General features: G+C 37.7%; 1 protein-coding gene across 1 annotated transcript in view; it reads right to left on the bottom strand.

Moving 5' to 3' along the window:
• Positions 1–231: 231 nt before the first annotated feature.
• Positions 232–14,141, bottom strand: part of gkt (tyrosyl-DNA phosphodiesterase glaikit) — a gene marked incomplete at its 5' end in the record, with an annotated part of 87,076 nt that continues 73,166 nt past the window's right edge. Inside the window, 3 exon segments of the mRNA XM_053775688.2 lie at positions 232–718; positions 10,392–10,602; positions 10,920–11,044. Of these exon segments, the coding sequence (XP_053631663.2) occupies positions 560–718; positions 10,392–10,602; positions 10,920–11,044 (495 nt within the window).

The following is a 14,141-nucleotide window of genomic DNA, read 5'->3' on the forward strand; positions in this document are numbered from 1 at the left end:
CAGATTAAGATATCAAGAAAATCTGAGAACCTTCCTAAAAATCTTTAATCTTCTTTTTCCAATCATCACAAACAAATTTACTGAAAGAAAAGCTCCTTGTCTTCTATTTCACAATTTTTTTTTTTTTAATTGAACTAAGGCTTTCATTATCTACATAACTTTACTCAACAAAACCATAGAAATGTTATTCCAACAGCATATACAAACCCACGTAAACAATGAAATGCTATAAATAACTTTAAATTTTATTATTCCAAATCTTCACAGGTACAACTTAATAAAAATAATATATTTATTAATAACTTTAAAATGTTATGACAATTTTAGTTATACATATTACAAGATTATATATGAACATTTTTCACCTTTTATAACATGACACATAAAACCTCAACCGCTAATGATTAAAATAAGCTTTACTGGTGACATGAGGAATAAAGATGCTTGAAAGTCACAACAAACAAAATTACATTGACCATACACTCTGAGGTAAAAAAAATACAGGATTAACATGACTTAATAAGTGATGAAATTATAAGTAAATTATGCATTTTCAACATTATGGGTAGGTACGGCCAAAAATATCTGTCCGTTTCTTGATAGTGTTCATGAACCATGGCACTGCTCCATCAGGGTATGGAGTCAGTGGGACATCATAAGGCAGAGAGAGGCCACTTGGATTGCTTGCAGAGGTCAGCTGAAATTCATCACTATCACTCTGAAAATTTGAGATACGACACATCTCAGACATTAAAAGAATTGGAGTGTTGAGGTTGGTAAGGCAATTAAAAAAAATGAGTTATTAAAAAATCTTAAAAAAAGATGAGGATAATTTACTTCAGTACAGAAGAACTATGATAGTCTGAGATACTTGGGTTCCTACTAGTACTGTATGTATTCTGAGTATATAATGTACTAAATGTTGTAAATTGCAACTGTAATAGAACCTTAACTGAAATCAAATATTACTGTACAGTGCTAGACATGCTGCACATGTACAGTTTGAAACATTCATTAAAGGAAACTTTGTGAAACATTACCTGTAATAAATGACCTGATCTGTAGACAGATGTCTTTTTTCACAGTTTGTTGGTATCACCACACCATTTACAACATCATCAACATTTATAACAAATACTATACTAAAGAACATATTAGAAGGGTAATTATATATTACAACCAGATCTTTGATATCATCCTTGAAGGTAATCTGCACTATGAAGAGAGTCCCCACCAACAAAAAACAAAATTTACACTAAAATGCATAAATTTATTCGTGTAAAAGTCCTTCATCCTTTACACAGCACTGAAAAATAATGAATCTCCATTAGGACTCTTTACTGACCTAAGGAAAGATTTTGATACAGTAGACCACGGCATCCTACTCCACAAACTTGACCATTAAGGTACAAGAGGCCAAGCACTTACATATTTCAAATCCTACCTTACTAACAGGTATCTATACGTCTCTATTAAGGACACAACCTCATCAACATGACCATTTAATACTGGAGTGCCACAGGAATGTGTCCTTGGCCTCCCTGCTCTTCCTCTTATATATCAATTCCCAATGTATCACAACAACTGAAACCTATTCCTATTCTCTTTGCTGACAACACGACTTATGTCATCTCCCATCCAAAACAAAGAGCTACTAAAAATATCAACCTGGATGACTGCCAATAAACTTACACTTAATACTGACAAAACCTTCTATATTATGTTTGGTAACAGAGCAGGTGTTGCACAACTAAACATTATGATTGACAACACTCTTATTGCTAAACATAATGAGGGCAAATTCCTGGGCCTACACCTTGACAGCAACCTGAAAATCAGCACCCATATCAACACACAACGTATCTCTAAGATATGTTACTACGTTCCACAATCAGCCCTACTCATGCTATACTATTCACACATCTATCCCTACCTCATCTATGGTATTTGTGCCTGGGGATCAACAGCAGCAACCCACCTAAAGCCAATAATAACCCAACAAAAAGCCGCAGTAAGAATTATCACGCAATCCAATACTAGGCAACACCCCCCCCCCACTCTTCAAAGACTTAAACTTACTCACTGTACAGAACATCCACACCTACTACTGTGTAACCTACATTTACAGAACCATAAATTATAATATAATCCTGAACTAAAACACTTTCTTGATAGTTGTAACAGGACCCATAGACACAATACCAGACACAAAAATCTCTTTGACATTCCTCATGTCCAGTTAAACCTGTACATAAAAGAGCCTAAAATCTGGAACTCCTTGCCTGAAAACTCTAGAACTGCAGACTCAACCACCACTCTCAAAACTACCGTTAAAAAACATCTTCTCCCTAACACACCCCATCATTAGCTAACCAAATGAAAACCACCTAATTTTATTTTTTGTATCATGAACACATCCAGATTATTATTATAATCATGGGGAAGCGCTAAACTCATAGGATTATATAGCGCCTGTGGGGGGGGGGGAAGGTATTCGGGTTTAATTCAGGGAACTGAAGCACATATCCAATTCCCTAGATCAAGAGCCCCTCACCAGCATCAAGGAACCTCCCTTGAGGGGAAACACATCCAGAACAAAATAGTCTTACTCTCCCCCAAATTTACACTTACACCCACCCAAATGACTGTAAACATAAATTCCAAATATAGCTATTGCCCATTAAATATTAAGTTAATCCTAAGTTTGCCTAAGATACTCTTCCAATATAGGAGCATCTTTGTAATTGATATTTTGTAGCATGTAAACCACACATTGTAAGCTTTACAAGGAAATAAACATTCTGATTTTGATTTTGATACATTTTATTTCCTGTTCCACTGGCAGGATGAGTGACATGGAGTTTGGTAGTAGTAGTTGTGGTATTTTCAGAGCACTGTGACTAAATGCAGTTTGATGGTAGATAAGGTATATTGCAAAACTATTCTCTGATATTAAAATCTTGCATGGGGGCTAGTATCCAAGACCATGTCATAGTGATCCAGTAGCTGTGAGAGGCAGGAGTGACTTGTTCTAAACCGATGCTGCCTTGAGTTGTGCAACTGAAGGGTTTCCAAATGGTTGGCGATCTTGCTTCTTAGAACCCTTTCAAGGATTTTAACCCCTTGACTGTCGAAACCCCTAATCCTGAAGTGTCTCCTGGTGTCGAAAAATATTCGAAAAAAAAAAAAATTCTTATGAAAATGTTAAGATTATTTTTTCTGATTGTGTTAATCCCCCCCCCCCCCCCGAAAAAAAAAAAAAAATTTTGCTATCAGTACTTACCGAGATATAGAGGCATTAAGTTGGCAGAAAATGAGCCATGTATGGCAACAGCAGCGACTGCCGCTCACCCAGTAAACTTTGGTTTACTTGTATTAGGTTTCTTGTTTTTTCACTATTTTATTTTTTCACGTAACTTATGTGGCCTGTGAGACCAAAGTATGGTGCAATGTTCATATATACATTCGTTGAATGTATCACAATTAGAGCAAAAACACTAGTATCATCATATTGTTTTCAAAACTTGTTTACACAAACAAACAATATAAAAAATTGTTTATTACGATTATTCTATAATTTATATATACAATCACTGGACACTTTCCTAGAACTGCTGCAGCTTGTGGAATTCTTTGAAACATGGGTGTATGGACAGTGGTGTTTTACACTCCTCACACATAAAATGAGTGTCTCTGCATTTTTGTGGGCATTTTGTGGTATGTGCACAGACATAACACCTCTTCTGAGTATTTTTCCAGAAAACAGTAGGAGGCAGTAGTATGGGGTAGTGATCACCAGGCCTCAGACGAGATGGCATGTGTTGATAATTTTGTGGACACTAGTCTATTGCGAGTGTTTTTCCTTGGTACTTGAATATTATTTGTCTGATAACTGACAAACAAAATTCACCATATTTGGGTTTATTGTTGGTCTTCAACTTAAACATATTATAAGCATTCAGCATGGAAATGTCAAGAAGATGGAAAAAGAGTTTTATGTACCACTTGCAAACACAATAAGCAAACCCAATCTGCATGTCACATTTGTCTACTAACTGCATATTGAGGTTGTAATCCATCACAGCCACAGGTTTCACAATGGGTTCAGTGGCGTCTCTATTCTGCTTGCCACTGTCTTCCATTTCGTGTCGGTGAACTGATGTCAACAGTGTGACATCATGTTTGTCATGCCACCGAAATGCCATGATGTCATTGGAAGCAAACACCTGAACATCACCTCTACGAGTGCCAGCGCTGAACTTAGGCATATGCTTATGATTTCCATGCACTGTGCCACACACATCTGTCATGTTCACTCGCAAGAAATCACTTGTGTACCAGTTGTCAGTATGTAAGATATGGTTCCATCATTGTTCTAACCACATCACCAGAGATACCCAGTAACTTCCTGGTATCTTGCAATGTTTTACTGCAAGTGTACACAATTATATCCAAAACCAGACCACTTTTGCAATCATACAGTACAAATAACTTTATACCAAAATGCTTCCTCTTGCTTGGTATGTACTGCTTGAATGACAGTCTGCCTTTGAACAAAATCAAAGACTCATCAATAACAAGCTTCCTGAAGGGATAAAAATGCATACAGCACTTTTGTTTCAGGTACATAAACACATTTCTGATTTTATATAACCTGTCGCTTCTGTCAGGCCTTGTTTTGTCTGAAAAGTGTAGCATACGTAACAGTAGCACAAATCTATTCACTGGTATAATGTCACTGAAAGCTGGGGTTGAAATCAGGTGGTCTGTCGACCAGTATGTGTTGACACTGTGCTTATACACATGTGGCACAAGCATTATTGTGGCAAAGACCAGTGTCCTTCCACTGGTGTAGGCGTGATCTTGGTGAAAGAATTGTGTTTGTCATGGTGTACTCAAAGTATGTTTTGCTTTCCCTGACAATAATGTCCATCAGGGGTTCATCAAAGAATAACTGAAAGCATTCCAGTTCAGTAGCATTGTTCCCAAGTGTACATGATGGCCGTATTCCACTTTGTGTTTCATCAGTCATGGGGATTGGGAACAAAATTGTCACCTTGCTGCCAATCCCAGATGCAGTCTGCTGGTGGGTTCTGGATATTGAAAGGTGGTTGTGGTTGTGGATGTTGTGGAAGTGTGGGGGTGGTTGAGGCTGATTGTGGTTGTGCTGAGTTAGCAGCGTCGGTAGTAGCATGGCCCGCTGCTGGTGCCACATGACTCATGCCACCACCAACTGCTGCCTCACTCACATCACTCATACCCATTGTAACAATATTGTCATCTTCACTATCAGTCCGTGATGTAGGGCCACGGGATGTACTCCGAGATTTACTCCTTTCCCTTGGAACAACATATGACACACTACCAGAACGCATGCTACGTTGTATATACTGCCGCCTCACTGGAGAATATTCACCCCCACTGTCGCAACTAGAACTGCTTTCAATAGCAGTTCTAGTCTTGTACATGGGCAAATAGTTTCCTCTTTCATCCTGGTACAGATGAACATGAATGAGACGATCCAGCACCAGATGTGGAAGGTTGAGGGTCGTCTGGATTTTCATCACTAATTACGTTATCCTGGGCGCTGCTTTCGGTCACACCCACACCAAAACCATGAATTTCACTTTCACTGGCACTTCCATCACTGTTAGAGCTATCACTTGGGAACAAAAGACCTCCAATCTGCCGAGGAGTGAATTACTTCTTATTCCGAGGCATGGTGAAAATGGACTACCAAGATGGCGTTCCCACAATGCACCACTGAGTCCCTGATTTTTTTCACAGGGTGAACACCCACCATTCAGACCCATTCTCTCTCATGTAGACCTACCAGCTTTCTCTCACTTGATTTGAAGCCGCTAGAATTTATGCATATAAATACATCAAACACAGTGGCTTGTAAGACGTATATATACGACCGAAACAGTCAAAGGGTTAATGATGTGGGATGTTAGTGCTATCGGTCTGTAATTCTTTGCAACTGCTTTACTGCCACCTTTGTGGAGTGGGTCTATATCTGTTGTATAGTGACTGTGGGATGACCCCTGTGTTTATGCTCCTTCTTCATAGAATATTCAAGGCACATGAAAGGGGTTTCTTGTAGTCCTTGATAAACACAGAGTTCCACGAGTCTGGGCTTGGAGCAGAGTGCATGGGCATGTCATTTATTGCTTTTCAAAGTCCTGTGGTGTTAGGATTATATCAGAAATTCTTTAATTAACCAAATTTTGGGTCTTAGTCATAAAAAATTAATTTATATTTTCAACCCTTAATCTGATTAATGACTCACTAAACACCGAGTCATATTGGGACTTCAGTATCTCACTCATTTCTTTGCTGTCATCTGTGCAAGTCCCATCTTGTTTAAGCAAAGGCCCAATACTTGATGTGGGTTTTGCCCTAGATGTGGCATAGGAAAAGGAATATTTTGGATTTTTGCAATTTCATTTTATGGCTAAGTTCTTCCTGTGTTTCTTGGCTCCTGTATGATTCCTTATGCTTAAGTTCAATATTTTCTATTGCTCTGGCCAGTGCCTCCTTCTGTATTTCAGATATACTATAAACAACAGACTCTGTCCATTTTTTCCGGTACTGCAATTAAAAGTTAAAATTCTTTTTAGATATTATGCTCACATAAATTGGAGGTAAAATATATAACCTTCTTTATAAGACATGAAACACATGCAAGTTGTTTAGCAGATATAAATTTGGCACGAAGGACCCAATACAATGGCAAGATATAAGTTATACTAGTGTTGTAGAGTGAAGTCTGGATTCCAACTGCAAGGAAGCTGATTAGGTATCCAACATTCCTTACACAATATGCTACTTTCAACATATAATAAGACTCTCCTTTCATGATCTATATAATAAACAGTTTATCAAGTTGGTGTAGATGAGCAGTTGAAGGTTTGAGAATACAGTAAGGTGTTCCACGGCTCAGATGGCAATGCACTTGCCTCACACACTGAGTGTCCGTGGTTTAATCCCGGCACGGACGGAAACATCTGGCATGTTTCCTTATATCTACAGTCCCTGTTCACCTAGCAGTAAGTAGGTACCTGGGTGTTAGTTGACTGGTGTGGGTCACATCCTGGGAAACAAGATTTAAAGACCCCAATGGAAATAAGATGTACATTCTTCGATGATGCATTGACTTTCCTGGGTTATCACAGGTGGCTAACCCTCTGGCTTAAAAATCCGAGCAAATCTTACCTTAACCCCTTCAGGGTCCAAGGCCCAAATCTGAAGTGGTGCCCCAGTGTCCAAGAATTTTCAAAAAATATTTTTTTTATTTTTCTTATGAAATGGTAGAGAATCTTTTTGTGAAGGAAAGAAAACAAAAAGTACGAAATTTGATGGAAAATTGACGAAATTATGCTCTTGCGAATTTTGATGTGTCAGCAATATTTACAAATCGGCGATTTTGCCTACTTTGACTCCCATTTTAGGCCAATTACATTATTCCAGTCAACCAAATTCTTAGCTATTTCACTAGTATTACTTCTATTCTATCGATTGAGCACAAGAAATCGCCAAGTCAACTGTTTCAACTACAAATTAAAGTGATCGGAAATTGTTAATTTGGCCAATTTAACACAAAGTTCAAAATATTCCAATTTCAAAATAGGGTCCAGAATAAACAATCTAGGTATTCCTGGAACTAAACTAACATTTCCTCTGTTCATTAGTTATGTTTTGAGGCTTTACAAATAAATTCCATTTTGATTTTTTATTCACATAATGAATTTTTATTCACACCAAAAAATAGAAGATTTACTGTTAGGCAATACTGTAATAATTGTATAAATATCATCACCATATTTGTGAATGCATATTAGACCCACCAGCTGGCGTGTATTAGACGTGTGAGGTCGTTTGTTTACTCTTGAATATCGGCAAAAATTTAACATTTCTGCTACTTTGAGCTCAGTTTCAAGCCATTTCCAGTGCTAAAACCAATCAAAATCATCTCTATTTCTGTAATATGTCTTCCATTCTATCAAATGAGACCAAGAAATCGCAAATAGAACTATAAAAAACATACGAAAAAACACTGCAAAGTTGCTGTTTTAATCGAAAATTCATGATTTCAGTTTTTTTTCTCTCATTATACACAGTGTGCTGCAGGATCTGTTTTATGTGGTGCACACATACCACATAGATGTATTCTCTCAAATCTAGGCCCAAATGTACCACTCACAGTTTATCAGAGTGAGCTGAGCTCATGACGTAGATCTACGGTTTGGACCCTGAACGCAAAGCCGTAGATCTACGGGACGGACCCTGAAAGGGTTAATATATTCATATAAGGCATGGGTGCCTACCCCGTGCCTCACCAATACACTTTCTTTCCAGGACCATGGCAGTTGTATGAAGCTGGTGACAGTTGTTTTTATGGGATTCTGAAGATGAGTTACAAAAGTTGGTGGATGAATTTGGGAAGGGAAGGTATGTAAACGAGGGAAATTGAAAGAGAACATAGACAAGGGAAGGTGATGAGCGTAACAAAAGTCTAAACAATGATAAATTGAATATTAGTCTGGAGGGAAGGAGTTTGAAAAAAGTGAATGTATTTAGATATCTGGACTGGAACTGGACACGTCAGCAGATGGACCTATGAAAGATGAGGTGAACCATAGAACAGAGGAGGAGGTCAAAAAGTGGACTGTGTATTAACTATCTGTTGAAAGAAAAAGCTTACCTATGGAAGCAAATTAGGAAATGTTCCAGAGCATAGTAGTAACATTTTTATATAGGTGTAAGCAATGGCTTTTAAATACTGCAGTAAAAATGTAGCTAGAGGCAGTGGAGATTTTACAGTGTATAAAGTAAAAAGAAATGTGGGTGACCAAGGGTATAATTCAGAGCTGAGGAGGGGCTGTTCAGATGGTTTGAGGCATGTATAGAGGATGGACAGGGATAGGTTGATGAAGAGGGTGTATAAATCTGGGGTGGAAGGTAAAAGAGGAAGGGGGTCATCCTAGGAATAGTTGAAGTGAAAGGGGTACAAGAGGCTCTGAGTGTTAGGGGCTTGAGCATCCAGCAGGCTTGCATTAGCATGTTAGACAACAGTGAACAGAGAGAACTGGTTTTTTAATGGACATGCTGTTGAAATGTGAGCAGGGTAACTTTTATGAACAAATTCAAAGAAACAGCTGGACTTAAGTTCTGGAGGTGAAAAGAACAGTGCCTGCACTCAAGAAGGGGTGGGGATGATGCAGTAAGAGGGTAATTTGATTGTAATGTCAGCACATTAGGAAAGATGGTGATTGAATGAATGTATTTTCTTCTTTGGGTCACACTGCCTTGATAAGCAATAGCCTTTGAATTAAAAAAAAGAATCAAGTTTTGCAAGCAGCAACAACTGAATATAGTGAAGTTTAATGCAGATACATAATTAGAAGTGGAAATGGGACATAACCTAATAATAAATTCACATGAACGTATATAAGATGAGAGAAACGTGTACAGCAATACCACCTGTATTAAGAATTCTATAACTGTAACAAAAGCTCTAAATTCAGAAAGATAATTGAATTTCAGAATTTTTCTGAGATTTTATTTCATTTTGAGAAAAAAGTGGCAAGTTTTATGAATAGGAGAGAATCATGTAATTAAAATATTAAAGAAAAATCTCTCTAATTCTGATTCTTTGGGTTCAAATAGAAAAAGTGTCTAATTTCTAATACTAAATAAGGAACTGTCTAAATAAAAACCTGGACACCCCTGTAAATGCATTACAAAATTTATAAAAAAAAAAAATATTATTTGGAGTGGCTAAAAAGAATGCAAATAGACATGAAACAACAGTAAGAAAATTAGAATGCACCCTAAATATCTACTGTAAACTCTTCCATAACACAGCTTCATGGTTGCATGGCTTTCTTGCAACACATTAAAAGACGTACAACCAAAAAATTTGGCAATGCTGGAAAACCTTGATATTATGCAACATAAAGCTTTAAACAAGTCACCTAATTTAATTATATTATTATTATCTTCTTCCTGTATATCATTACATTAATAAGGTCATTATTTTAATGGCAAGTTATATAATGATGTAACTGCAAATAATCACTGTTCTTATTCTTTATTTTCTCACTCTTATACAGTGTGAATAAAAGGATCTTGATAAAACATTGCTATTATAATTGATCTGTAATATATGCTATGAGTAAAAAAAAAAAGTCTGTTTGCTCTGCAAATGCTCCTCCCTAAGACCCCCAATAAAAAAAATTTTGATGCCACTCCTGACTGTCACTTTCCTGGGGTAGTACCAACACCTCAGATTCTCTGCAACACTGAGATTAACATCATACTTCAATGGAGAGTAATCCAAAGCACTGCTATGGCACCTCTAACTGACATCTAAGTTTCTTACTCACCAGAAATTTGGGGAGAATCAGGATTCCTGCTTCATATGACCGAATAAATAGCTGGGAGTTTTGTTTCTGCAGCATTCCCCAAGCTGCTTTTGAGAGATTGGCTGATGTTAGTAGTAAGAACTGGGCTGCTGAGCAGTTCTTGTTAAGTCGAGTATAGGTTTTAATGTGTGGCATTACTCGTGTGCGTTTTCTCTTCTCACTTCTCCAAAGGCTGTGAATATAATGCAGTATTAATGAATGAAACTAAATACTGTAACTAAGTAGCATTATCTATATTTCTCAAACAGAAAAATTAATATATATTGTATTGTGCACTTGTTCATTCAGATGGCAATGTAACAAACATTAACAAGATATCCATTACACACAAGAAACTAAAATTTACATAAATTAATGGTACTGTACTAATATAAAAGGCTTTTAAGATAAACAATCAATATACAGAAATGAATTAATTCATTACAGTAGATGTTTATATCATTTTCTGAATTACAAACTGCAGTTGCATAACAGTACATGAACACTAACTGAAAATGTTGTGCTAGCCAAGTCTGCTTTTCATGTGTAGCTGAATTATATGGCAGACAAGATCCACCCATCCATCCTTGGCTGCTGTTACAGATGTCATCCTCACTTGGATATACAACATGTACCTGAGAGAAAAGCTATCAACAAAGATACAATAACAAAATATTTTCAAACTGTAGCACATTAGTCTCTCTCCTTACTTAGCGATGTACTCGTTTACCGACGACTCGGACTTACGACAGGCTCTCTGACCAGTATACAAACCTAAATAATGTATATTAGAGATAATTTCCTCTATTCTGTTTATTACAATGTACAGTACACTACTGTATAAACATTTAAAAATATACTAAAAATGTTATAAATGGTGCAAAGGTGACATTAAAACAGTATCAAAGATGGTTAACACAAACCCACTACCATTATTGTATCCTCCTCACTTAGTGATGAATTTGTTCAATGAAGTGGTCTTAGGAACAGAACTCCGTCGTTAAGCGAGGAGAGGCTGTATGTAACTAAATTAATGCATGTGAATTACTACTAAACTGATTATTTTATTATTATCGCATTCTGAACTAAATAAGATAGAATACATATGGAACATCAACTCAAAGGAAACTACATTACATTATTTTTTTTTATTAACACATTGGCAGATTCCCACCAAGGCAGGGTGGCCCGAAAACAGAAAAACTTTCATCATTCACTCCATCACTGTCTTGCCAGAGGGGTGCTTACACTACAGTTATAAAACTGCAACATTAACACTCCTCCTTCAGAGTGCAGGCACTGTACTTCCCATCTCCAGGACTCAAATCCGGCCTGCCAGTTTCACTGAATCCCTTCATAAATGTTACAATGATCACACTTAACAGCACGTAAAGTATTAAAAACCATGCATGCTTGCTGGAAGTCCAAGCCCCTCACACACAAAACCTCCTTTACCCCCTCCCTCCAACCTGTCCTAAGCCGACCCCTACCCCACTTTCCCTCCACTACAGATTTATACACTCTCAAAGTCATTCTATTTTGTCCCATCCTCTTTACATTTCCGAACCACCTCAACAACCCTTCCTCAGCTCTCTGGATTTGGTAATCCTGCACCTCCTCCTAATTTGCAAACTACAAATTCTCTGCATTATATTCACACCATACATTGCCCTCAGGCATGACATCTCCACTGCCTCCAGCCTTCTTCTCATTGCAACATTCACCACCCATGCCCCACACCCATATAAGAGTGTTGGTATAACTATACTCTCATACATTCCTCTCTTCGCTTCCAAGGAGAAAGCTCTTTGTCTCCACAGACTCCTAAGTGCACCACTCACCCTTTTCCCCTCATCAATTCTATGATTCACCTCATCCTTCATAGACCCATCTGCTGACATGTCCACTCCTAAATATCTGAATACATTCACTTCCTCCATATTCTCTCCCTCCAATCTGATATCCAATCTTTCGTCACCTAATCTTTTTCTTATCCTGATCACCTTACTCTTTCCTATATTCACTTTTAATTGTCTTCTTTTACATACCCTACCAAACTCATCCACCAACCTCTGCAACTTCCCTTCAGAATCTCCCAAAAGCACAGTGTCATCAGCAAAGAGCAACTGTGACAACTCCCACTTTATGTGTGATTGTTTATCTTTTAACCCCACATCTCTTGCTACAACCTGCAGATTCATTTCTCTTACAACCCCATCTATAAATATATTGAACAACCATGGTGACATCACACATCCTTGTCTAAGGCCTACTTTTACTGGGAAATAATCTCCCTCTCTCCTACATACTCTAACCTGAGCCTCACTACCCTCCTAAAAACTCTTCACTGCTTTCAGTAACCTACCTCCTATTCCATACACCTGCAACATCTGCCACATTGCCCCCCCTATCCACCCTGTCATATGCCTTTTCCAAATCCATAAATGCCACAAAAACCTCTTTACCCTTATCTAAATACTGTTCACCTATATGTTTCACTGTAAACACTTGGTCTACACACCCCATACCATTCCTAAAGCCTCCTTGTTCATCTGCTATCCTACTCTCCATCTTACTCTTAATTCTTTCAATAACTCTACCATACACTTTACCAGGTATACTCAACAGACTTATTCCGCTATAATTTTTGCACTCTCTTTTGTCCCCTTTGCCTTTATACAAAGGAACTATGCATGCTCTCTGCCAATCCCTAGGTACCTTACCCTCTTCCATACATTTATTAATAGCACCAACCACTCCAAAACTATATCCCCACCTGCTTTTAACAATTCTATCTTCATCCCATCAATTCCAGCTGCCTTACCCCTTTTCATTCTACCCACGGCCTCACAAACTTCCTCCACTCTCACAACTGGCTCTTCCTCACTCCTATGTTATTCCTCCTTGCCCTATACATGAAATCAGAGCTTCCTTATCTTCATCAACATTTAACAATTCCTCAAAATATTTCCTCCATCTTCCTGATACCTCTAACTCTCCATTTAATAACTGTCCTCTCCAATTTTTAACTGACAAATCCATTCGTTCCCTAGGATTCCTCAGCTTATTAAGTTCACTCCAAAACTTTTTCTTATTTTCAACAAAATTAGTTGATAACATCTCACCCACTCTCTCATTTGCTCTCTTTTTACATTGCTTCACCACTCTCTTAACCTCTCTTTTTCTCTCCATATACTCTTCCCTCCTTGCATTGCAACTACTTTGTAAAAACCTATCATATGCCAACTTTTTCTCCCTGACTACTCTCTCTTTACATGATCATTCCACCAATCACTCTTCTTCCCTCCTGCACCCACTTTCCTGTAACCACAAACTTTTGTTGAACACTCGAACACTACATATTTAAACCTCCCCCATACAACTTTAACCCCATTGCCTATACATCCTCTCCTCACTTAACAATGGAGATAGGGACCTAAGACCCCATCAGTAAACGAATTCGTTGCTAAATGAGGAGCATACTATATTGGTAGTGGATTTGTCAACCATCTTTGATATTGTTTTAATGTCGCCATTACACCATTTAAAATATTTCTGGTATATTTTTAAATGTTCATACAGCAGTGTACTGTATATTGTAATAAACAGAATTGAAGAAATCAGCTCTAATATACATTATTTATATATAAATACTTGTCAGAGAGCCCGTCATAAGTCTGAGGCGTCAGTAAACGAGTACGTCACTAAGTGAGGAGAGGCTGTACTCTCACT

Source organism: Cherax quadricarinatus, chromosome 10 (assembly GCF_038502225.1).
Source record: "Cherax quadricarinatus isolate ZL_2023a chromosome 10, ASM3850222v1, whole genome shotgun sequence".
Lineage (NCBI taxonomy): Eukaryota > Metazoa > Arthropoda > Malacostraca > Decapoda > Parastacidae > Cherax > Cherax quadricarinatus.